Consider the following 26,100-nt stretch of genomic DNA (forward strand, 5'->3'; position numbering starts at 1 on the left):
GAGCCTCCATTAGATCAAGTCTGCAGGGAGCTACTGACTAACTGGCTGGGTTTCATTTAGCAGTTTCTAATCAGAGTTAATGCACTGCCATACTTTCTTTAAACATTTAAAAGGTGATCTCTCTCATTTAGCAAGCTAGTTAAACATATTTAGGGCTTAAAATGCCTCTCTCTTGCACACACAGGCTTCATAGAGCAACAGGATTTCCCCAGAAGTGGGACAACGGATGTTGCCTGTGCAACATGAGTAATCTTTAGAACCACCTGTTGGCTGTTTCAATATGCTGCATAGCCTTGTGTGGGCAGGTATTTGTAAACACCAGCTTTCCTCATTCCCAAATCAAATTATCACTTAGGAAAAGAAAATGTTCTCACTGCACATCCAATTAAAAAAGAAGAAGGAAAGGTACAGTGGCTTTTCCCCCCTGCTGGAGATCATCTTCCTTGTGTGCTGAGTTGTTTTGAGTTTTTGTTTTTTAACAGATAAGTAACCATGGGAATTGAACATCAACTTTAGCAGTTGCCAAGAGCAGCAATAATCCTGTGGTTAGGGAGAAATAAAGAGTCACCTGTGTTCTCCCAGGTTTTCATCTCTCATCAGAAATAGGCAGGTGCACAGAAGTTTAAATGTAAACTGATGCAGTCTTCCCTTCTTTTACCAACAGCACACGTGGATTCGATAGCACAGGAGCTCAGGTAAGATTCAAGAAGCTTTAGCTTTGTCACAAGAAGTGCTGTTATATCCCACATTTATTGCATCTCTTACGAACATAGCCAGGACAGATGGTGTGTTCACAATAATTAACTTGAATTGGGATATTTTAACGTGCCTGTAAGCTTTCTAAAGTTCACCAGAACAATATTGTAACCTATCAAGAGGTCCTTGCATGAGGAAAACTTCACAGAGATCCAGGCTGGTCAATCTGTGGCCTTCCACAGTGCTAACTAGGTTTTGGAAAGGAGGAGGGAGGACTCTCGTACCCTATCAGAGCCTTCACCACTGCTTTTCCAAACCAAACACTTACAAGGCCTTGGGAAGGAGGCAGGAAGGCTCTCCTTTGGCCCCTGCACCCTGTGTGTGGAAATTGGTTGTGCTGCCCTAAATCCGCCTCTGTTTTAGGTAGCACTGGCTGGGGGAGAAGGAATTTCTTTGCCCTTCAAGTTCTATCCCAGATAGTTCTGGTGTGTGTCTTGAGTGTGTCTCGAAGCTACAAACATGAGTTTGACCAAACTGCGGGAGGCAGTGGAAGACAGGAGTGCCTGGCGTGCTCTGGTCCATGGGGTCACGAAGAGTTGGACACGACTAAACAACAACAAGTGTCTTGAGTTGGGTTGGAAGTAGACCTCTCATGTTTTCTTGACCTGCCCTCTGTTATTGTAAGTAGGCAGTTTTGTAAGTAGGCAGCTGAGCATTAAAATACACACACTCCAGTTCTGTTAACTAGATGGGCTGGACTATTCCTCTTCTGGTGGCTGCCACTTTAAATTATTTCTGATTGTTATTTTATTATTTCATATGCCCAGCAGAATTTAGTGGGGAGAAATATCTCCAGTGGGGAGAGTAGGAGGGGAAGGAGCAGTGCCACAGACCTGGTCTACTTACAGCAGCGTTACCACTGTAAAGCAGGATAATGGGGAGAAAGGTCAGGGTGGTGGGAACACCAAACTGGCTTTTCCAGTGCCACACTACCCCATCCCACTGCTGCCTCATCGTAGTACGCAGCAAACCTGTTCTACCAAGGAGACTCCCTCTGTGGTCAGAACCCCCAATGAGTGGACAGTGGTGGGACCAAGTAACAGGAATGTATTGGAAGGCAGTGGAACTAGCATGAGTGTCCATGCTCTCCCCTCGTGAAATAGGAGAGGAATGAATGCCTATGCAGGGCTTGAAAAGTGTGACGATCCCACCAGGATTTCATCGTTTCAGAGTGTATTGGCTAAACCTTACAGAGGTTTCTTATCCATAGCTACCATAAGTTGTTTCAAATGTTTGTTTATACTATTTGTGGTAAGGATATTCGTGTTTCGTGTAGAGCCACCTTTCTACAAGGGTATTATGATATGATGAATAAGGATATTCGTGTTTCGTGTAGAGCCACCTTTCTGCAAGGGTATTATGATATGATGAACATATTCATGGCAAGTGAGTGGCACAGGATTGAATCCTATGGAAGCTCACAACACTGATCCCATGGTGAAGAGCAGCAGCTGCCTATCACCCTTTCTACAATCAACTAAATAGAAGGAGTGAGGCAGCAGGCCAACAGCACTATCAGTCATGACGAAGGATGCCAATAGTCTTGCAGCAGTAGAATGAACATCTGGCCATACTCCATAGACTTTAGGGCATAGATCACCCTTCGGGGGAATATTTTATCTGAGACAACTGGTGCCTGGGTTCGTAGCACAGGGGATTAAATACGTGCTGGTATCATTCTTCATTAATCTGCATTATATCATATTAATATGCGAGGGACCATCATGGTTATGAGACAAGGCCAGCTTGCCCATTCAGTGGAATTGAGTGATATATATTTTTCCGAGCTCTACCACTTCAGATTGCAGGTAGTTGGGGAGGATTTAATGGTTCAAAATTTCCTATTTCTTTTTTTTGGGGGGGGGGATGTTCTGTACATACAAAATTAGCCTATTAGGTAGAAATAAAAGCTGAACTCCTTCCCCTCAGGTGGTGGTTTTAGGAAATGGGTGCATGATTTTATCATTTATTTCTTTACCACTTGATTGTAATAAAAACCTCTAAGCAGTTTACAAGAAATATTTAAAATATCAACAACAATTAAAACATTTTAAAACTATTGAAATTAACAGTAAAAATATTCAGACACATCAACACCTACATACTTGGATAGGCTTGCCTAAAGGAAAATGGTTTAAGCAGGCACTGGCAAGAGCTAAGCAAAGATGCCTACCTAATTTTGGAGGTTTCACCACTGGATCATGTTGCTGTGGTTCAGGGGAAGAAGAGTGTTTATTTTGAATGCCACCCATTTGGGCCAAGCAACAAGTGACATGAAATGCCAACCCCCATTCGCCACCTGAGAAGTGGGAGGTGGAGATGTGTGTCAATTTCCATTTCTCTATTATTTTTACAATCTTAATCTCAGTTCTCCACATTTCCACATCAGTTTGCTTTTTTAAAAAAGTCCTCATACAAATTCACAAGTGTTGTTTACTATGAATTTCTCCTAAATAGATTTTTGTCTAATATACACATTTTTGTGTAAAGCAATTTCCCTACTCTAATGTATTTTTGATATGCTGTTTTCCCTAATCAGTGCAATTTTATGCACACTTTAGCCTAGTATATGAATTTTTGTACACATTGTCTGACTGCAGAACAGCATTGCATAATTCACAGAACTGCAAATTTCAAGGATGGCTGTGTTCATGTATTCTTTGGAAAATGCTAATTTGGTAGGTTCGCTTTTAAATGTCAACTGAATCAAATTTATCCCCCATCTCTAGTGAGAGGTGAATTGGGAGGAGGCAATTATCGCTGCCTTAAAGCATTCCAGCAATGGTGCCAACTGTGTGGGCAGCTGATGTGTAGACTGTGGCTATGAGACCTCAAGTACCCCAAGTAGCTTTGAGTGAATTTTCCTAGCTTGATTTGGAGGTGTGTTCCCCCCCCAAAAAAACAGTTCCATTTCACACTCCTGATAATCAATGGGGAAATGATGGGGTGTCCCCTCGGCCTCCATGGTCTCACTGGAGGAATTCAGCACCCATGGCACAATGAATCTTGAAACATAGTCCCCCCCCCCAAGTGAACATTACAAGTTGGACAATGTCACATTCTGAGCTGGGTTATTACAGTTTGGCAAATCCACTCCACTTCCTAGTGGGGAGGAGTTGTGGTGGACCACGTGGCCACCCACTCCCCTCTGGGGGCAGGGAACTAAGTCCCACATCACCCGGAGGTTCCCAACCACGTCATTTGCCAGCCAGCCAATCCGTTGGTTGGGGGGGTGCGTGGCCGGGCCCCATTTAAACTGAGGCGCGAGCCAGAGAGCTTCCTCTTGGCTCGCTTCCTCAATCTCTTCGCACAGTTCCTTGGCTTCACTCCGCGGACTCTTTCCTCAGCTTTCTGCTGCGGCATTGGTTGATCTTATGATGGGGGAGGTGTGGCTATCACCTGCCTCTCCAAGCTTAAGGGTATTCCGTTAAAGGAATCCGGGCATGTGGATCTTGTCCGAAGCCTGGAGTGGGGCTAGGGCCATGCCACGACTCCGCCGGGAACCCAGGGGCAGCTCGAGTTGGTTTGCATCGACAAGGCTCCCCCTACCGATGGTTGATCCTTACTGGACTCCCTGCATGACGGGCAGGAGTCCGATATAGTTGGGTCAATTCCAATGCCTACGCTAATACCGCTCACATTCTGTAGCCAATAAAGTTGTACCCTATATTTGCCCAATAACATTAACCTAATATCCGTGTCCTTGTGTCTTATTCATCAATGAGGAGGTGGTTTGCGGGTCTTGATATGCAACACCATTATCCACAATGGCTTTTCACATTTTTGGAGTTGTCACAGCTGGCATTTTAAAGCAGTAAACTGTGTGGCAAAGTGTGGTAAATTACATACTTTGGTATTTTACCCTGAAGTTATGTCAGTACAGAGCACTAGTAATTATAATGAGGTTACTCTACATTGCATGCCATTCATGATGTTAATAAAGGATTTATGCTAAAATTCACCTGTCCTTATTACTATATCCTGTATGTCAACCATTCATATCATCATTAATTAAACTAGTTATAAATTTAAACCATTACTGTAATAAACTTTATAGGCCTGCAGTCTTTTGGGATCCTCCCTTGTTTCTTTCTTGTCCATCTTTTAAATCTTTCCTTAATTACCTACATCTAAAAGCCAGGGATACAGTTTTGATAACATCCAGTAATTCTAATAGCCTTATCTAGTAAAGTGACAATTTAATGACACCCTTTTCTGTTACTGCTAGTAGATAGTTCTGTTCTGTAGGATTTTCTGACATGCAGGTTAAGGCACACATGACATGATAGCCACTTGCCTGCACTTATGGTGTACCACTACCATGAGCAAATAAGTTTATATAAGAGGTGATGGGATCCTCTGAGCACATTGGGTGTTAGTTTGTACATGGGACATTGGCTGGGTCACGATTAAACTCCAAGTAGGGAAGTTCTATGTTCAGTATCACTGAACATAGGTTTACTCACTGCAATGGTAGATTGCCATCCATTCCAACTACGGTTGCCATCCATTCATAAATAAATAAATGACCAGAGTTCCACCTTCTGGACTCTTTCCAAAGATTCAGAGGTCTGTACCTCTGAGGCCTCACCTAGGACCAGAAGTTTTTATTTAAAAACATGGTCATGGTTTGTTAAGGCTTTGCATGCCCACACATATATAGTACCTAGACCAAGAAAGTGGGAAGTCTGGATAAATGCAGTCTTAGTTCAGTGCAAACCATAGCTGCCAAGTTCTCCCTTTTTTTTAAGGGAAATTCCCTTATGCTGAATAGGCTTCCTCGCGAGAAATGGGAAAACTTGGCAGCTATGGTGCAAACAGAGAGTGAAACATAATTTCTGAAATGGGGAAATCATCTTATTTCTTTATGTATGCAGGCACTGAAGACCAACGCCAGGCTGTACGCATGCCGAGGCCTTCAGGCCTCCTGGAGCTCAGGAGCTTCATCTGCATAACAAAAGACAGAGAGGATTCTAAAACCCTCCAATAACATTGTTAGTAGCTGGCAGGCAGCCAATAGGGCCAGTGTTGTGATTCGCTAATTGCAGCATTAAGGTGACCTATCACAGTGTGTTTTGCCTGGGCTGGCTTAAGGTATATATATCCCAGGCAAGTGCCCCTGTTTGTCTTTCTTGTTCTTCTTGTTCCTGATGTTCCAATAAATCCTTTTTGAGCTGAATCTTGGTCTTGGGTTATGCCTGACCCCACCTACACTTCATTGTTTAGCTAACTTGCATTGCAAAACAAAGGAATCAATAATTTTGAAGTTAACTTTGACGCAGCGAAGACAACAGTGTGCAATTTAATGTAGAGTGCTGCCTTTAGGTTTTTTTGTTGTTGTAATAAAATAAGCAGCACCTCATTAGTACAGAATTATCACCAGATTGTAAAAATAGGTTCCAGACATTTTATTTAAAATTTTAATGAATGTTCTTGAGCTATTTTCATAGTAAAATGCCAAACACCAAAAAACCTGGTACAATAAACTAGTAAATACCATTGCCTTGTCCAAAATAATCTCATTGCCCCCCACACCCAATAAATTACTAGCCATGGGCCTTCAGGAAGGATAAATGTTCCAATCTCAAGAGTCTTCATGGTATATTATAACTTTTCAGTGGGCTTTTTTTTTTATAAAAAAAAGGCAGGCTTGTTTTAAAAAGCAGTGACCCAGTTCCTATAGCACCTTGTTTTCAGTGCAGTCTTTAACATGTCCTGGTAGGCGTGCCCTATTGAATTCAATGAAACTTACTCTCAGGTAAGTGGGGTTAGGATTGCAGCCTAAGGCTTCTTAGCAAACAGTGTGCATTTGTTGTCCATCCAAAGATATTTCACCCCCCCCCCCAGGTTTCACAATGAACTCAAGGCACGCATAGATTTCATTATAGCTGCATGCCTTCTCCTGGGTTATTACCAACTTCCTATCATTCTGGCCTTTTTACATGCTTCTTTTTATTTCCTCAGCCATTTCACAGTTGAATCGTTCCTTTTGGTCAGGTGGCCTATAACATTAGTTTACTGTCTGAAACATCTCCAGCCTCAAAGCATAATGACTCAACAGCATTACCCATTTCTCCCCAGCCTCCTCTTAGAAGGACTAATAAATTCTCTTTTCCCAACAAGGCTATACCACCTCCCCTGCTTCCGATGTTATTTATTTTATTTTATTTTATTTTAAAAGAAGCTACCCCTTTGATATTGAAATTCCGGCCTGATTCCAATTACATCATAACATATTTTCTTCTGAGTTATTATGTATACCCCTCGTCCTAGCACCATCTCACTTTCTTCTTCGCCAAGCCTTTCATTTGTATGTTTGCACACTTTAATAACCTTCATGCTGCTATTTTGCCCTAAAATTAGTCTTAATCAATCCTGATTTCCCTCTTTTATCTTCATTGCCATCCAATGCTTTATATGTACTCCTTTCATCTCTGTTTGGTCAGCGTGCTTGCCCTGACGTCACACAAGAGTAGATTAAGCTAAACTCCTTCTCAGGACTTCAGTTGGGATGGAGAGAGGAATTAGTTCTACGTTGCTGGGGATAGTAAATTGATTAATATCAATATTAAAATATAAAACATAAATACTAGCATTAAACATAGTAGTAGTATTACCCTGAGGCTAATTAGTTGACTGACCTAGCAATAATGATGAGGGACTGGTAACAAGTCCTGGAGGTTTTCAGGCCTGAAATTTCCAAGTCCTGAACCATTGGCTAAGTAGCCAGTCAATACATATTAGTGCTTGCAGATGCATAATAGTATAAATTTGGTGCTGGTCTTTTCTTTGACAACATCCCAAGAGTTGTTTGTCAACCCTACTCACGGTATACTCATCAGACTACCAGTCCAGGGTGCCACAACTATTATCTGAGATCCTATAACTTTATATGTATTCAGTGTATTAGGCTCAAGAGCAATGGGCAGAGGGGATGGTACCACAGATCTGACCACCTGGCATCAGTATCACTGCCACATACTTGGCTGGTGATGGAGCAGGGCAGCAATGAGGAAGGACACCTTGGACACACCAGCAGAGCGAATCTGGTGCTTCTGCCTGAACTGGCCTGACTTCACCTTGTACCTCTGCACTAATTGCTCCTGAATAGCCTACATGGTTTTATGGCATATTAAAGCTCCCTGTATCTAATTTAGCCTATATCTACATCCACTCTTAGCTTAAGTACTTTTATATCTCAGCAAATTCTATTCAGGTCAAACTCTATTCACTGGTGACTCAAAAGGATTTCAGTGTAATTCTCTCACCTAAAAAAAAAATTAGGCTGGCACTAGAGAAAGACATGTCCCACTCCATTGTGAGGATTCATGTGTTGGCACAACCAGTGCTTTATTTAAGATGATAAGATGAGGTGCCAGTACTCATGTATTGAGAAAAGTGCTAAATGGCTGCCATGGGCAGCAAAGAAGAGGCACTGGTACTCTGTACCAGTGAGTATTTTTGCACAAAAAAGCTATGGCTGCCAAACATCTTGGCGTCTTCAAGTCACTGGTTTTAGTTTTTAGCCTCCTTGGGTTTCATTTCATTGCCTAGCAAAAATGTCTCCAGTATCCAAAAAGTTGACTTGTACCACTATTTCATTAGAAGTACTGTATGCTCATATCAGAAATTGTGAGAATGAGTTATATTCACTCCTGATTCATAAAAAAATATCCATCCATTTTATGACTCCGATTCACCAATAACCTTGACAGCTGAACCAGTGTTCCATGACAACAAGCAGACCATTGATAAATAGCAACAAAACTATTAGAGGTTGAATTTATGAGATGAGTAATAGGGATGCTAAATTATAGGCTTACTGTTTGACAAACTACAGCTTGACATATATTTGCAAATGCATAATATGCATCTTGGAGAGAGAAAAACTTATCGAACCTCATGACCCCTTGGCACATTGTACAGAAACAGTACAATTGCTTTCCATGGGACTGTGTTTTACAGTGCCCCCCCCCCAGTTCATAATTTCAGGACTGAAGAATTTTCTAAGAATAGTTAAAATGAGGCTTTGGTTTATATCTGTTTTTGAAATAATGACCAAAATGCATCATAGGGGGGGATTGTAACCAGTATCAGCCTTTGGAACTTAGTCAGTACAATTCTTTCAGCAACAGCATAGCATGATGGTGATATCCTGTCCCAGTGAGCATTAGAGCTGCTGCATTTTGCACTAGCTGCAAGGTCAAGGGCAGCTCAGGACAGCTCCACATAAAGCACATTGCAGTAATCTAGTCTGGTGGTTAGCAGTGCATGGACAACTATTTCAGTGGTCAGGGTATCCCAGTCCAGAAATTGCCAAATTTGTTTTACCAGCCAAAGCTAGTAAAAGGTTCTCCTAACCACTGAGGTCACCTGGGCCTCTAGTGACAGAGATTAATGCAGGAACACCCCCAGATTGTGAACCTGCTCCTTCAGTGGGAGTATGACCTTTTCCAAAGCCGGCAATTGCCCAATTATCTAGATTCTGCAACCACTCACCTATGGCACCTCTGTCTTGCCAAGATTAAGACTCAGTTTGTTGGCCCTCATCCAGCCTACCACTGAGTCCAGGCTCTAGTCCAGGCCTTGAACAGCCTCTCCTGATTTAGATGTTACAAAGAAATAGAGCTGGGTAGTATCAGCATACTGATACCTTGCCCCAAACCTCCTAATATAGAGTTAAATAACATTGGGAATAAGATGGTACCCCACCGTATCCCTTTTTCCTCCACCAAAGTTGGTGGGGTCTTGGGGGAAATGACATATCTTGCCCATGAACTGGGGGTTAGACACTCCTAGTGTAAGTAATTAGTATGAATAATTAGAATCAGCTATAGATCAGATAATTTGTATTGCCTTTGGACAATGAGTGTGACAAAAATAAATTTTCATCCATTTTAAATTTATATTCTACAATTTTCAGATACAAAATAAAACTTATATTACTTCTCCTTTCTCTCAAGCATTATTTGTTATATTCCTTTGAGTGTTTACTTGATCGACTGTAGAAAGCAAGTTGTAGAGCTGCAAAGGGAAAGAAGGGGGTCAATAAAATGATGGGACTGAACTTTTTTTTTTCTTTTTTAAAAAATATGCCCACAGATGGAAGGAAATTGAACCATTTTGTTTTGCACACATCCTTCCCACATGCTATCTGGGGTAGAGTAAAATGATGCCTACTGTGATGTAGGAATAGAAAAACCCTATCTGAATGGGAATCTAAGACCGGTCCAGAGACGCCACGCCACCCGCATCCCTGACATCTCTTTAAACATTCTATTAATTATGTTACAAATATTTTTCATGTATCCACCATAGCTGCCAAGTCTCCCGTTTTTCGCGGGAAACCCCCGGATTTTAATCCGTTTCCCGCTGTTATCCTAAATCGAAAAAAAATCCCGGAAATCCCCTGGATTTCCTACCTGCGAGGGAGGCTCCATTTTGGATGCCGCTCTGCCCATATCTGGGCGGCGGAAATCAGGCAGTGCCGGCACCGGAAGTTGCTTCTACGCATGTCTGGACATGCGTAGAAGCAACTTCCGGTGCCGCACCATTGCTGATCCCGCATTTTTCAGTGGGAGACTTGGCAGCTATGGTATCCACACTGCAAATAGTTGTAATCCACTGCCTTGTTTCAACTTGCTAACCTAACTGGCAAAGCAACTAACAAATTTTATTAAGTTTAGGGTGAAATGCTGTGCGTATGGAATATGTAGAAAAAAATCTTGGTGTGTGACTTTAATTATTTTGGTATGAGCTAATTATTATTCACATGCATGCTGCATACTCCTGTAATATGTACACCGGATAGCATTACCATATTGTTATGTGGCATTTCAGCATCTACTTTGTTACAACAGATAAATATGCTGCATAAACCTAAGCCATTTTAAATGAAGGGATTGGAAAGTATCCGTTATATTGGATTCTTGCTTTGTGCAGCATTGTGACAGATCAAGCGAGTTCACAATTTAAGATGCACACTGGTTGTACTGTAACTTCTTCAGTAGTGCAGATCTTCACATTTGTTTCCACGTCCTTCATATTTGCAATGGTGAGTTGCCAAGAAGATGCCTTGCCAAAATGCTTTTTTAAAAAAAGAAGAAGCAAAAAGCTTAAGTTAGTCATATGCTACCATCCAAAACAATCACAATTGGAGCCAATTTAGTGCACATAAGTTACCTTGGAAGGATTAATTTATGCTGTTGAGCCTCATAATATGTGTAACCAACAGGGAGCTGTCTGGAGACAGGGATTTTTGCAAATCTTTCAGCTAGATCAATGAGCCAAATGCAAAATCTGGTAACCAGGGGCATCATGTAGATTTGTCATGCTCCCTAGGGGAGCTGGGGTCCAGCAACCAATGAGTGGATTACACTGATCCACAAATGCAGTTTTTCATCTGTGACAGATATAATATAAATGCTATTATTCATATTGCATAACTGGAAGAGAACCACCGACAATTACTATTGTTTATGCAAAAAATAAAAAGAGAGAATGGAGAATTTTGCAACAGGTGACAACAGACTTTTCAGGAAACAGAGTTCATTACATAGTCACATCCAAGCAATGCTTGTCACTGGGAGATTTTGTTAACACCCATTTGACCGAGATGCATAATCTTGTGGAAAGTGAGATACAGTACAGTTGTACATTGCCAGCAATACATTTGGTTACAGTGAACACAGTCTATGCCTATCTGTTAGGTATACAAACAAGGAATGAAAGGAGACTCAGTCCTGAGAGTATCTGTATGTGACCAGTAGAGACTGTATCTATCCAATCTCTGCATCAACCCCTTGATACAGTCAATCTAAGGTGGAGTGCCATGACTTGTATTCAACATAGTGTTAAGCACATTTCACCTTGAGCAGCAGAATGGTCTCTCCCTTTGTTTTGCCTGTGTGCCCCTACATCTATTCTGGGGGTTCTTTCAGAAATGGGGACCCAAAATTTATCAGAAAACAATTTCCCCCAGAAAAGTCCCCTGAGATCTCCTCCTCCTCCTCCTCACCTTACTCTATTTTTTTGGGGGGGGGAGAAGACCACTATGAATAATTTTATTTATTGACCACCTTTTTGTGGTGGCTACTATTTCCCCCTACACTCTGTTGACAATGCTCCCTAACTCCTCTAGGTACTTTGCATTGTATTTAATGTAAAATGGTGGCCATGATTACAACACAGTTGATTCTGCTGTTGAAGGGGGAAAGCCTTTTACAGGGGAAGAAGGGAACAGAGAAAGTTGACACATGTAACTGGTAGCGCAATTTTTACATTAGCTCTTTTTATTTCAAGGAATTAGCAAACAGCTATACACCTTTCCTTATCCCCTGGGTGGATATAGTCTAGTCCACAACAGAGTAGATTAGCATATATTTAGATTAGCATATTAGTCATCTGACCAAACTGCAGGAGGCAGTGGAAGACAGGTGTGCCTGGCATGCTCTGGTCCATAGGATCAGGAAGAGTCAGGCACGACTAAATGACTAAACAAACAACAACAACAACAACAACAACAACAACAACAACAACAACAACAACAACAACAACAACAACGTTTACTCAAGATTAAGGTTGATTCAGGCTTTAAAAATATATGTATCCAGATTTTTGGTAGCAATTGAAAAGAAATGGTGTGGAGCTGTGTTTTGCGCTCTTTAGCTCCAACAGCTAAAACCAAATACACACAAAATATCCAGCTGTTTAGAGCTGCAATTATACTAGTCCACATAATTTCCCTTTTTTGTGTGAAAACAAAACAGTAGAGTTGTGCAATGTATTTTACAACCATTTCTTCCTTTGTTGATGTTCTCCTCCCATTAACTGTAGTGCCTACAAAAGCTCCATGGCAAAGAAGAGAAAAGCTGAAGAACAGATTTTGGGCGTTCCAGTCAACAAAAGGAAGTCCCTGTTAATGAAACCCCGTCACTACAGTCCAAGCGTGGAAGGCAAAGGGGAAAATGAGGACAAGACTGATCTGCAAGACAACAGCAATGATCTCAAAGCAGGTATCAAAGATTAGTGGCTCCAGATGAATGTAAAAAGCATCTAAGTGTTGGTGCTGACCTTCAAAGCCCTAAATGACCTTGACCCTGTATACCTGAAGGAGCAGCTCCACCCCCACCATTCAGCCCAGATGCTGAGGTCCACCTCTGGGGGCCTTCTGGTGGTACATAACTGCAAGAAGTAAAGTTACAGAGAAGTAGTGGCACCCACCCTGTGGAATGTCCTCCCATCAGATGTCAAGGAGATAAAACCTTTAGAAGACATCCGAAGGCAGCCCTGAATGGGGAAGCTTTTTAATGTTTAATATATATGTTGGTAGCTGCCCGGAGCTCGGGCAACCCATTCAAATGGACAGCATACAAATAATGCAACAATTATTATTATTATTATTATTATTATTATTATTATTATGCTAATGCTCCTGAGAGAACAAAGGGTATAACAATCTCACTAGCAATAAAAGGCAGATCGTTTGGACAAAATGTGAATAATGAGACTGAGAAATAAATAGAAATATGGTTTGTAGCCAACTAAGTCCAACTCAGAGTAGATCCACTGAAATTAGTGAGCCAAAGTTAGTCATGTCCATGGACTTCAATGGGTCTACTCTGAGTAGGCCTAGCACTGATCTGAACTTGTAACCCTTTAGATGTTGTTGGTCTTTTAACTTCCATCAGTCCCAGCCAGCATGAGCAATGACAACCAAAGGTATCAAGTCAGATTCTAATCCCTTTTTCTTAAAATCTGGGTCAGCATTAGTTTTACGTGATAATATCCATATCAGTTTCAGGTTGTATTAGCTCTCCACTGCCTAAAAGGATTATTGATGCTAATGTGCACACTACTGTATGGAAAGAAAGAAATGGGGGGGGGCGCCCAGTTTGCTCATGGGCATTACTTTTGTGGAGAAGAAAAAATCATAGCAGAGAACAAGAGGACAGGAGGGCAAGCTCCACTCTTGAACCTTAATAAACACGGAAGAACAAGCTGGAAAGCTGTGGCAAGAACAAATTGCATCGGCACCACAGTTGAAATTAATTATACAATACTGTGCTGAAAACACAAATGAAGAAAGGTGAACTTTTAGCACAGCCAATCCACAGAAGGCTTGTGAATAAGAATGGGGAAAATCCACTAGCTTTTTGAAAAACACATGCGCTCAGGAAATTTGCCACTATTATAACCATACTGGTGGGGGGGGGGGAGAGAGAAGCAGCTTCTTTCTCAGCATTATTTAATATTGCTTGTTTCCCAATATTTGCCACAAGCAGTTAATATGTGAGTAATATTAATATTTTGTCTAGGCTCGCAATACTTCTATATGTCGTCAATCAATCTTGATGACTGGATTCAAGATAATTCTCTAATATACGTAATCCAAAAAATATCTGCCACCTAGAAGAGTTACTTTTTGACCTGTTCATTGGGGGGGGGGGTGAGATCACCTTATCATGTTGCTCTGAATCATGCTTCCAGTTTTTCATCTTAATGTCTAATACTACAAGCACCTTTTTCTGAGAATTGGCACATGGGCAAACCACACTCTTTCCCTACCCTGCCTTTGATTTTACAGCCTAATGTGCAGAGGACAAATGGGACTGTGCCTCTAAAAAATAACAACAGAAATAAAGTTGCAATGGAGTTGTGCAAGCCAGGCACCAACAAAACAAGTGCATGGTAAAACATTTCAAGGAAAGGGACACATCTTCCGGTCTAGGGCCCAAGAAAACCTCCAAGAAATAACTAATAAATATTTTCCTTTAATGTATAACAAACAGTTGAACCAAACAATTAGATAAACTGGAAATGACCCAAAATGCTAACAGTTTGGCAGCCGTAAAGTGAAATGCATTGTGATGGCACATGTGCATTTGTGTCTCCTCCCCCCTTCCACAATAATCTGCACTTAATAGGAATATTTTAAACTATGTAGCTAAGCAACAGAGGTAATTGTTGCTTTCTAGAGCTTTTGTTAGGCACTCCACCATAGTCCAAATATGCATAATTAGGTATAATGTCTATAAATCATTATTGTACACATGTGGGTCGTTAAGTGGATTGAGAGAATAGTTCAATGAATTGGACATATTCACTGAAAATGCTTTTTATTTGTTTTCTGTAGTTGATAATACTTTGAAATTATGATAACCCTTTACACTTTCTCTTAATAGCTCACTGTTGTTGAGACAAAACTTCATTTGCATTTTTAGATGATATTTAATTTATGATTTAAACCCAGAGTTGGTCTGACATGGATTCTGCAAAGAACCAGACTGTCTTATCTATTTTATTGTAAGCTTGTTTATCTCAGTTTTCCCCCTTCTAGGAAGTAAAACGTAGACCATTCCAGTTTATGTTGAATACATCCCAACTAAAGAATGCACCCTATAATCAGCATTATTGAAGGGGCTAGTGTTGTGGCTAAATTCTTCCTTTCATCCAAAAATGCTTTTAGTTACTATGGTAATATTTACTTGATCCTGGCAGACCAGTGTTGATTTTAGGGAGATAATTACCAGAAAGAAAGATGATGGAGATGTATTTTGGAGTGTCCTTGTCAGGGGGGGAAATGTTTAGAAAAAAACTAAATGAGACACAAAGGATTTATTGTATTTCAGCATTTGACACCCCTTTCCAGTAGCCTTTACTACCTTCTGTTTCCTGCTGTGATTTCAAAGAAAAAAAATGTTTCTTAACACAAGATACACGTGTATTTTGCCATCCTTTAGTAAAAATAAAAATCTACTCTTTTTTTAAAAAAAAATCCCCCTTGTGATCTAATATATTCTTTAGTTCTATGACTCCCATGATTGTTTCTAACACGTGTCCTGTGAGCTATAGAATTCAGGTCTTTCATTAAACCAAAAGTGACCCAGAGCATTCATTTTATATATTTAAAAAATCTATGGAGAAGAGAAGGAATGTTGTTGTTGTTGTTCCTCCTCCTCCTCCTATTTATTTACTATCCACCCTTCATAAGGCTCCAGGGTGGGTTACAACAATTTAAAATAAAACACTAAGAGCAGTCTAAAAAGCACGTGATGCAACTGTAGGTGACAATGTTACATTTATCTGATATTTTTGAAAGCTTTGTTTCATCACAGCAGCAAGTCAACACCTCCTCAATGAAGAGCAGACACCTTACCCTAACTTCAGGGCTGCTACAGCCATCAGGCCATCCTTGCATGTTTGCTGTAGTCTGAAGCAGAAGGGAGAGAATGGATGGGAATATGGCGCTGTGAAACTGCTACCCAGTATGGAGATTCTTCTTCAGCATAAAGTTATAATAGTACCAAAACCTTTAGCTGTGTCCAGGATAGCTTTATTCTGCCCTCACATGTTTCAAACTACACTGGAATACTGGAGGAATAAGCAGTTCAGTCACTGCAAGCGCTATGTTCGTTCCCCCCCCCCCCAATAGCTTTTCAGACTATGGTAGAACTAATGGCCCACTTTTTGGAAATATGTCCCCACTGACGTCAGTGAAACTAGGAGCAGCTTCACAAGTACATTTAGTGCAGCAGCATCCAAGGATTTTGTTATACATGATATTCCAAACCAATACACAGGCAATGTGTCTTTTTCTTGTAATGTTTAAATTAACATGCCAGCTTCAAACACAAAAGAGCCACGTAGTCAAGGAGCTGTGTGATACTTTATGCATGTTCCAGAGTCACAACCAAAGTTCTATTTACTGCAAGGTGTTCATGTGTGAAATGGGTACATGCTGAAACGATCACACAGTTGTTGCATGGATCTTCTCTGTATATTCACAACACAATATTCTGGTCATTTGAATTGGCCAGTTATAGTATATATTTAAAGTATTCTCTCCTGCAACCTTCCTCAAGTTGGTGCCCTCCAGATGTTTTTGAGTATAACTCCCGTTAGGTCCAGCTACCTTAGTCGATGGTTAAGAATGATGGGAATTAAGAACATAGGAGCCTGCTGGATCAAGTCAGTGGCCCATCTAGTCTAACACATCCTGTTCTCACAGTGGCCAGATGCCTACATAGTGATACTGTGGTTCTCAAAATTAGTCCATTCCAAAACCAAAGCGTTTCAAAACCAAGGCATTCTTTCCCATAGAAAGTAATGCAAAACAGATTAATTCGTTCCAGACTTTTAAAAACAACCCCTAAAACAGCAATTTAACATGAATTTTACTATCTAACGAGACCATTGATCCATGAAATGAAAGCAATAATCAATGTACTGTACTATAAAATAAATAAGACAGTATTGTAGGTGATAAAATTAAAAAAATAATTTTTTCCTTACCTGCACTGATGATAGTCATCAGGGATTGGGGATTTTTATCCATTTCTGCAGTCACACAATCAATCAATCAGTAGCTGAACTCGGTTCCACACAGTCACAAAAACAAATTAACTGAAAAAGCAGCAAAAACAAAAACGCAAAATAAATAGCAAAAACAAAAGTGCCAAACTTATTCCATTCCGGAAGTCTGTTTGACTTCCAAAATGTTCAAAAACCAAGGTGCAGCTTCAGATTGGTGCAGGCGCCCTGAAAACAATAGCTGACAGCTGCATCAGACATTTGGCTTCCAAAAAACATTCAAAAACTGGAACACACACTTCCGGGTTTTCAGCGTTTGGGAACCAAGGCATTTGAGTACCAAGGCGTTTGAAAACCAAGGCGCCGCTATATGAAAAAATACAAGCAGAATCTGAGCACAGCAGCATTCCACCCACATAATTCTCAGTAACTGATATTCAGAGGAATACCGACAATGTAATTATAGTCAGGAGGGAACCAGGTTGGGGAAGTTTGCTGTACTGGAAAGCATGTTTGCTCAATATGATTCTAGTTCATGTTCATAAAACAGATATTTGTCTTGAGCAAACCTATCAACTTAAATTACTTAATATGAATGAGACTAATTTATAAGTAAGTGGCTTGTGGATTGTGGTCAAAGAAGAAGGAATTTCTTTTAATGTTGTGCTTTTTCTCTTTTTCCTACCTCTAGAAGAGACTAATATAACACCAGCAAAAGCCACCCCTAATTTGGATGTGCAAGAAAATGATCAAATGACGGACAATTACGGCAGCTACCAGGACCTAATGGCCAAATCTTTAACTAACTTTGAAAAAACAGAGAAAGAAACTCCAGATCCCCCAGAGAATAATAAACTGAGGGACAGTAGCAGCAAGTCCTTAGAAATGGACAATAACAACTTTGATGAATGTTACATGATTAACTCATTAGTAAGAAAAGACAGAATTTGTGTTTCGGACCCACAGTTCTGCTCCTCTGAGGATAATGAAAGTAGTTCTGAAATTCTGGACAATGAATGGGATAGCTCCTCAAATTTCTCTGAAGAGATAAGTGTCAAACTTCCTCTAAATACAACATATATTGTAGGATGTAATCAGCAGGATGTCGTAAAAGTGTCAGGGGTCAAAACCGAAGAAGCAGATTTCAACAACTCTGAAACCATTTTTGACTCAGATACAGGGCCACAAGAATCACAGGAGTCGCATGTTGAATCTTTCAGCAACAGGAGTAAAAATCCATTTCCAGACAGCGAGGAAGATGAGTGTCTATCAGAAAATACAGAAATGTCATTTGACTTGGATAAAACAAAACATAACTTGAGCTTGCTGGAACGAGCAATAGCTCTGCAGGCAGAGCAGGGCCATGTCTTTCATAGCACCTACAAAGAACTGGACAGGTTCTTACTAGAGCATCTTGCTGGTGAAAGAAGACAAGCCAAAGTGATTGATCTTTGTGGTAGACCAATCTATAGCAACAAACGTAAGTTCACTTTCCTTGTTCAGAGTGGAGTGTGCATTTGTGTAGACAGCTGGTGATTTCTCCACACCAACAGCGCTCAGCTGGGAGAAGTGACTGCCATGAACCTGGCCTGGCAGCGGTGTCCTATTGAATTCCAGCATAGTATATTGATAAGGCAGAGGGGCAGAGGCAACCTGGCACTTACATTGCTGTTCCCAAACTCCCCTGAGCTCACTGCTACCCTGCTTTGATAGCTCACCATTTAGTACATTGCAGTGATGTCACTGCCAGTGACAGCAATTCCCAAGTGAGAAACCACTATATGGTTCAGTGAGGAATGTATAAAGTTGTTCAGATTGACAGAATAATATAAAAAGTATGGTAGGCAGTTACCCCCCAAACCTATATGTTTGTGCTTCTGCTGTGGTCTGAAAACATTGTGAGAGTTAGCAAAATTTCCATACAATGTTTCATATACACATCCAAGTTCTGCAATGTGCTATATGTGGCACTGCCTTTGAAGATGGTTTGGAAAGTTCAGCTGGTGCAGAATTCAGCAGCCAAGTTGCTTACCAGGGCAAAATGGTTTGGCTACCAATTACTTTCCAGGCCCAATTCAAAGTGCTGGCTTTGACCTATAAAAGCCTTAAACAACTCAGAGCCACAATAACTCAAGGAACACCTCTCCTCCTATGAACTGACTGTGATCATCATCTGAGGCCCTTCTATGTGTGCCTCCTCCACAAGCGGTCCAGAGGGTGGCAACAAAGGAACAGGCATTTTCTGTAGTTTCTCCCCATTTGTGGAATGCTCTCCCCGGGGAGGCTTGCCTGGCACCTTCATTACATATCATTAGGTACCAGGCAAAAACAATCCTAATTAATTAAACAAACTATGGCCTTTTATAGCAGGGGAGGGGTACTGTTTTTGTTTGTTATTATGTTATGCTTTATTGTAAACCACCCTGTGATTCTCTAATGAAAGGTGGTGTAGAAATGTAACAAACACACACACACACACACACACACACACACACACACACACACACATATATATATATATGTATATATATATATATATATATATATATATATATATATATATATATATATTACTGTAGATTTGTACTGGGTGCAATGGAATGAATTCAGCTCCTAGTTGTCAGAATAATTTGCAGATAATAAGAATTTCAAAGTGTTCCTGGTTAGCCTTTAATCCTCACCACTATAATAATCTTAGCTTAAAAATGATGCCTCAGTGTCTAGAATTCCAAACTCTTAAGTACATGGAGGATACTTTAGGAAAAACTACCCAGCGAATGAATGGATGTACTTATTTATTTTGTAATATGTTGCACTGCATTTAATTATATCATATTGTATTATTTCTATATATTATATTTAGATAGCGTAATGTAACGGGTGATGCACGTCTATGTATAATAAGGGTAAACAACTCTCTATTGAGAATAGCAGGTTCCCATGGGTCCTGTTGAACATTTCTGATTTCCAATTCTCTTCCTCTCTCCATTCCATAGCCAGTTCTCCTATTATTTCTCTGTTTTTCCAGCAACCAATGTCTTCTTAGCCTCCGCTGCCATGCTTTCTTGGGCAATATGAGCCTTGTTAAACCAATGGTGTGATCAGCATCAGGGAGGGTGTTTATTCTCTGATGCTGAGTTACCCATAGACTCTCTTGGTTTGGTTATGTGCTGCAGTGGTTAGTGATGGCATTGGTGACCTGGAAATGGGGTGGGCACGGGAATATCCCACTGTGTCCAGTCTTGAACATTAGGTGAAGCCAAAGCTGCTGGGTTATAGGATGTGAAGGATAAAGAAGGGAGCCAGTAACATACAGCAAGACTCTTGAGAGATATACCCCCTTCATTGGACTGAGGTTGGAGAACTGGAAGCCTTGAAAAATGAACTGGAAGCCTTGAAAAATAATGATGGGCTTTCTTCAAGAAGGTTAAGCCCTTGATGATGCTTTATATGATGGTCTTTTCCCCATAAAGTGTTATGAAGGCAAGAGCATGAAGAATGATTGAAAATGAATTATTGGCTGAACTAGGTGGGAAGCAACAGATCAGGGAAGCTACAAAGAGAAAAACTTAAGAACACAGACACAAACTTTCCTTGTGGCTTTGTCTATAAACACATCTATCTGCAAGCTACTTGCAAATACCACAATTGCCCTTATTGCAAATGGATACACTTCACTTTAGTATATTATAGTTTGTTTTTGTTATGTGGATTAGATATATAAGGAAATAGCTATACATACAACATATAAGGAGAAGATACAACTACTCATCAACATAGACAATATGGTAGATTGTTCCACTGTGACGACCTTAGCTCATATTTTTTCAGCTGTCCCAATTTACCAGGAACAGTTTGTTTTCTGATACCTGCCCCTGGAAAATCTTTTAATATTCAAGGCTCTCTAAAGATTTTATTATTATTTATTCATGGATGGTTCCAATTTTCTTTCTCGTGACTCAAATATATTCACCATTCCAAAACCTTCAGTTTGAACAATTTGGTTAAAATAATTGATTTAAGAATGTTAAAATGTATGTAGGATTTCAGTGTACTTAACACCTTGACAGAGAACCGCTGCCTCTTAAAACCATTCCCTCCCCTCTCTCCCTCCACACACACACTGAGCAATGTTCCATGTAGGTGACAAGACTGCATTGCTATTTTCTGCAGATTTGCCTAGGCCTGAAAAGAGAGAGACCAAATGTCCCATTCCAGGATGTGATGGCACAGGGCATGTGACGGGATTGTATCCACACCACCGCAGTCTTTCAGGTTGTCCACATAAAGTTAGAGTGCCACTTGAAAGTAAGTACAATATCTTTATAATTTGTGTGTGATTTCTTGAGGAGTGTGGTCATTTTGGCACTCTTGATCTCTTTCCGTCCACTGGCCTCTCAGTAGCATGGCTGTAGTGCTTTCTGAACTTATACAACTACTTGGCAGAGTGTGAAGCCACAATGGCTTCTTACATGGCATCCAGTCATCCATTCACACCAGGGGTTTCCAACATGGTGCCCTCCCAGTAATTCAGAATGCAAGTCCTATAATCCCTGGTGATTGGCCATGCTGTCTGATGCTGATGGGAGCTGTACTCCACAACCTCTGGAGAGTTGGCTACTTCTGAGTTAAATACTTGCACACAGCCTTTCAGAGCTGTATAACTCACTAAGCTCTCTTAAAGGTAAAGGTAAAGGTACCCCTGACCATTAGGTCCAGTCGTGACCGACTCTGGGGTTGTGGCGCTCATCTTGCATTATTGGCCAAGGGAGCCGGCGTACAGCTTCCAGGTCATGTGGCCATCATGACAAAGCCGCTTCTGGCGAACTAGAGCAGCGCACGGAAACGCTGTTTACCTTCCTGCTGTAGCGGTACCTATTTATCTACTTGCACTTTGACGTGCTTTCAAACTGCTAGGTTGGCAGGAGCTGGGACCGAGCAACGGGAGCTCACCCCGTCGCAGGGATTCGAACTGCCGACCTTCTGATCGGCAAGCCCTAGGCTCTGTGGTTTAACCCACAGCGCCACCTGCGTCCCAAGCTCCCTTACTTGCTCACTATTTCTCACACATGTGTATATACATTTACTGCAGGGGTGTGGAACCTTTGGCCCTCCATATGTTGCTGAACTACAATTCCCATCAGCCTCAGTTAGCATCAACAGTGATCAGTCATGATGGAAGCTGTAATCCAGCAATATCTGGAGGGTCAAAAGTTCCAGACGCTCCATTTACAGAACTTAGATCTGTTACTGTTGTAGACTGCATTCTCTCACCACATCAAGCAACACTGTTCAAAACAAACATTTTCCATCTAAGGTTATTCTAGTGGCATTATTACCCCTATATTTAAAAAGATAAACTGCACATGCATTTGTGCAGTCTGCTTGCATTGAAATCAAGAAACAGTGACTTGGAGATCAGCTGGGAAAAACCTTGGTGCTTTAATGAGCTGAGTTATGTGCCCCAGCCATAAAGCCTGGCTCCTCAGGGTTCCCTTGTGCCTACCTTCCCAAACAGTAGTCATTTATGGTGGTACTTCATCTCAGGAGGAGCAGGCACAATGAAGTGAACAAAGCATTTTACCACACACTGCACTGCTCACTGACAGCAGTTTACTTCTGAAATGACTTTTGGAGTAAAATATTGCTGCCTGAGAGGGTTGTGAGAAGGTGCACCCAGTGCTTTTTTCTGGGGGTACGCAGGGGTACGCATACCCCTAAACATTTTGTGAAAATTTGTACTTTTGTCCACTTACAGTATTTACTTTTCCTGATTTGAACTATAAAATAGTGGTTTTCTTGAGTCAAAATGAGAGTACCCCTAAACATTTTTAAGGGGGGGGGAGCCCTGGGTGCACCTATAATCTTTTATCCTGGGACATGAGTTGTTTTCATCAGCCTCTGATGTGCTTACATGATGGGAGGCAATGGCGGAGCTTCATGCTCTGGCACCGGGGGGCAGACAGCAGGCGGGGCTGGGGCTGGCGTGCGGCCCAGGGGCGTGACATGCATCCTGGGGGCGGGACACACTGCCTGTGAAGGCGTGGCACCCAGCTTGGGAGGCAGCCGTGATGGCACCCCACCAGGATCACGCTGCCGGGGCGGTGCGCTCCCCCTGCATTCCTCCGCCAGTGGTGGGAGGTTGACACTAAGGTTAAAGTAGGTTGAAGGACCCAACAAGCTTGGCAGTACCAGAGACCCTTGACATCTCCCCTTCCTCCAGAGATGCATGACCATGTAGAAAATAGCAGGGTTGCTATCCCTTATGTGTGGAGTTCACAGTTCCATGAAGGCCCATGATGGCTCAAACATTTGGAACTCCTTGTTCATGTAGAAAATGCTTAGTTTTCTTTTATGACTACAACCACTGAACTTCTGTACAGTATCTCCAAGTTTTGATCGAGGAATCGCACTGTCATGATCATATGTGTTTGGGTCACTCTTTTCTTCTTCTTTTTAGTCCTTGCAATGCATGAAAATGTTCTAAAGTGCCCCACTCCTGGATGTACAGGAAGAGGACATGTCAACAGCAATCGCAACACTCACAGGAGGTAAATCCTAGTCTGTTACCACTCGTGATAATCTAGGCCAGGGATGCAGAAACAGTCATCTCCAGATGTTGTTGAAATCCAGTTCCCTCCATCCCCAACTGGCCAATGATCAAAGTTGATGGGAGCTGCAACCCAACAACATCTGCAGGGCTACTGTTGCCCCATCCCGAAACTAGCCTGATCAAGAAGGGAACATTTTAATTAATATTTGTCACTCAAGTAATATCAAAATGGCAGCATAGGTACTTGGCTCCTGCAATCCTACCCCCATAAAACCATCGCTTATACCCTACAAGTGGTATTTGTACAGTGTGTACAATTTTAGGACACAATCCAGCCAAAATGAAGTACTTCTAGATTTAGTGTCTTCAGTGGCAGAGAGTTAAGCACATATTTAATGGTCCCATTGGAATATTTGAGAGTTCAAAGTGCTTAACTTTCACTGGATTGTGTCAATTTACAATTTACTTTAGTGCAGTATTGAAAATATTAGGTGTTTATGGATAAATGCAATAGAAATAGGTTCACTCATTGATCGTAAGCTATTGACACCAATGCTTTGAGATAGGGTGGCTAGCCTTTTTGGGGTGATTGCTCTCTGGGGAACCCATGCCATGGGTGTGGGTATGTCTAAAAAAGTGAGCATGCACACATTACACTCTCATCAGAGCACACACACATTCAGAGAGGGGTCCCCCCCCACTTCCCAGCAATCTGTGCAGATCAGAAGAAGAGCAAAGGTTATTTCTCCCCATTACAGTGGTGGTCAGAGAGGAAACTCTGCCCTGCCCAGTACCAAGTTAAATTTTGCCCTCTGCTCTACAGATCATTGATTTGATGAGCAGAGAGGGCATGATTTACCGTAACTCTCTCCTTCCAGCTCAGTGCAGCAGAGGTACGTGCTGCAGAAGCCGTTGTTGCATTTCTGAGTTCTCAGAGGGCAGATGAAATTACTTGGGTGAGAGTGGGGAGACTAAGCTAACAGGCAGGCAGATCACCACTTCTGCCCAAAGAGACAGGGAAGATCCATATAAATGTGTGCTGCCCACTCTCTGATATTATTTTTTACTTTTGCTTTGAATTGCATATTTGTATATAAGTTAAATAGTTGTGTTGCTTCACCTTAATTGTATATGAAATCATAAAGATTCCTAACCAGGAATAGCAGAAATTAAAGCAAATTCCAAAGGAACACAGATAAAACCAGTTTTATGTGGTGAAAGCAATCTGATTTGATTCCCTTCAACCCCAAATGTACTTCTTCTGACTTCCTCAACATATGTTCAGGTTATGATTCATCATGATTTTATCCAACACACCAAAATCATTGATACATTTGGCTTGGGTTGACTTCACCCCAACAGAAATAGATGCGGAAATGAGCATTATATTATGAATATAATATTTACACAGCCAACTTTACTGCTGGTGATGGTAGTGAAGGGCAGGTGAGAAGTTCACAGCCCAGGGCTGAAGTATGAGTGGATGAGCAAGGGCAGCCTAACAGGGCAGATATTAAGAGTAGCATCACTGGACACAGAGGGAGAGGTCAAATGAATGGGCAACAGTGAGGACAAGGGCAGACCTTCCTATTGAGAACATCTTGCTCAAGAGTGCCCCAAACCTGCAACAATCAAGGGATCCTCAAAAAATGCAGAGGGGAGAAGCCCCAGCAGGAAACATATGCCTGAGTTAGCTCTGGAAAGAGACATGGTTGGACTTCCGTAAATTAGAATAGTGAGATCTAGATGAACCCCAGAATCATGTGGGGAGTATTTTGATTATGCTGCCAGAATGCACTATAAAGATCTTTGGAGAGAAGAAATGCAGGTTGTTCACGGCTCCTCATATGTGGAAAATCTCTTTTAAACAGTCTTTCTGGTTGTCCAATTGCTGCAGCTGAAAAAATGGCAATGTCTCAGGAAAAAAATCAGCATGAGTCTCCCCAAACAGGGCAGTGCCATGATCAGGTCCACAGGTATGCTTCACTTACATTATAACATTATGCTAACATTATAACGTGAAATACCCTGAAATGTTCCCGTTTGCTTTAAAGAAAAAAGTCGTAATCAAATCCATAGTGTCCTGTGCAAGACACAGGAAACTTGGGATGAGTAAACAGATTGCAGTGCAAATTTAGCCAGCTACTTCCGGTGTTTTGTTTCATTCTGTACAGATCAGGTGTCTTTTCCTGCATGAAGAACTAACTTTGTGACTCCTTTTCCATGAGTACAAAATGTATTATGCATGCAGTTAGTAAATGGGGTAAAAACTAGCACAGTAAGGACTGTGCATGTACAGTAGCCACAGAATGCTAACTATCGTGGGGAGTGGAAATGGGAAAACTAGGTGGGAGGGGGAATGGGATGGAGTATCCTGAAGAATGGCAAAGATGGCTAGCTGGAGTACTTAACAGGAGCACTCAACACTGCAGCATTATTGAAACCATACTCACTGTTGTTCTTTCCTATCGTTCCCTTCA

The 26,100-nt window shown here is 41.3% G+C and overlaps 1 protein-coding gene across 1 annotated transcript in view; it reads left to right on the forward strand.

Annotated features, from left to right (window-relative positions):
- Positions 1-664: 664 nt before the first annotated feature.
- ST18 (ST18 C2H2C-type zinc finger transcription factor) overlaps positions 665-26,100 on the forward strand; it is a 62,432-nt gene continuing 36,996 nt past the window's right edge. The window contains exons 1-6 of the mRNA XM_035126260.2: positions 665-695; positions 12,592-12,770; positions 17,759-18,547; positions 21,241-21,375; positions 23,528-23,618; positions 25,492-25,596. Of these exons, the coding sequence (XP_034982151.2) occupies positions 12,608-12,770; positions 17,759-18,547; positions 21,241-21,375; positions 23,528-23,618; positions 25,492-25,596 (1,283 nt within the window). The 5' untranslated portion in view covers positions 665-695; positions 12,592-12,607. The remainder of the gene's footprint in view (positions 696-12,591; positions 12,771-17,758; positions 18,548-21,240; positions 21,376-23,527; positions 23,619-25,491; positions 25,597-26,100) is intronic.

Source organism: Zootoca vivipara, chromosome 8 (assembly GCF_963506605.1).
Source record: "Zootoca vivipara chromosome 8, rZooViv1.1, whole genome shotgun sequence".
Classification (NCBI taxonomy): Eukaryota; Metazoa; Chordata; class Lepidosauria; order Squamata; family Lacertidae; genus Zootoca; species Zootoca vivipara.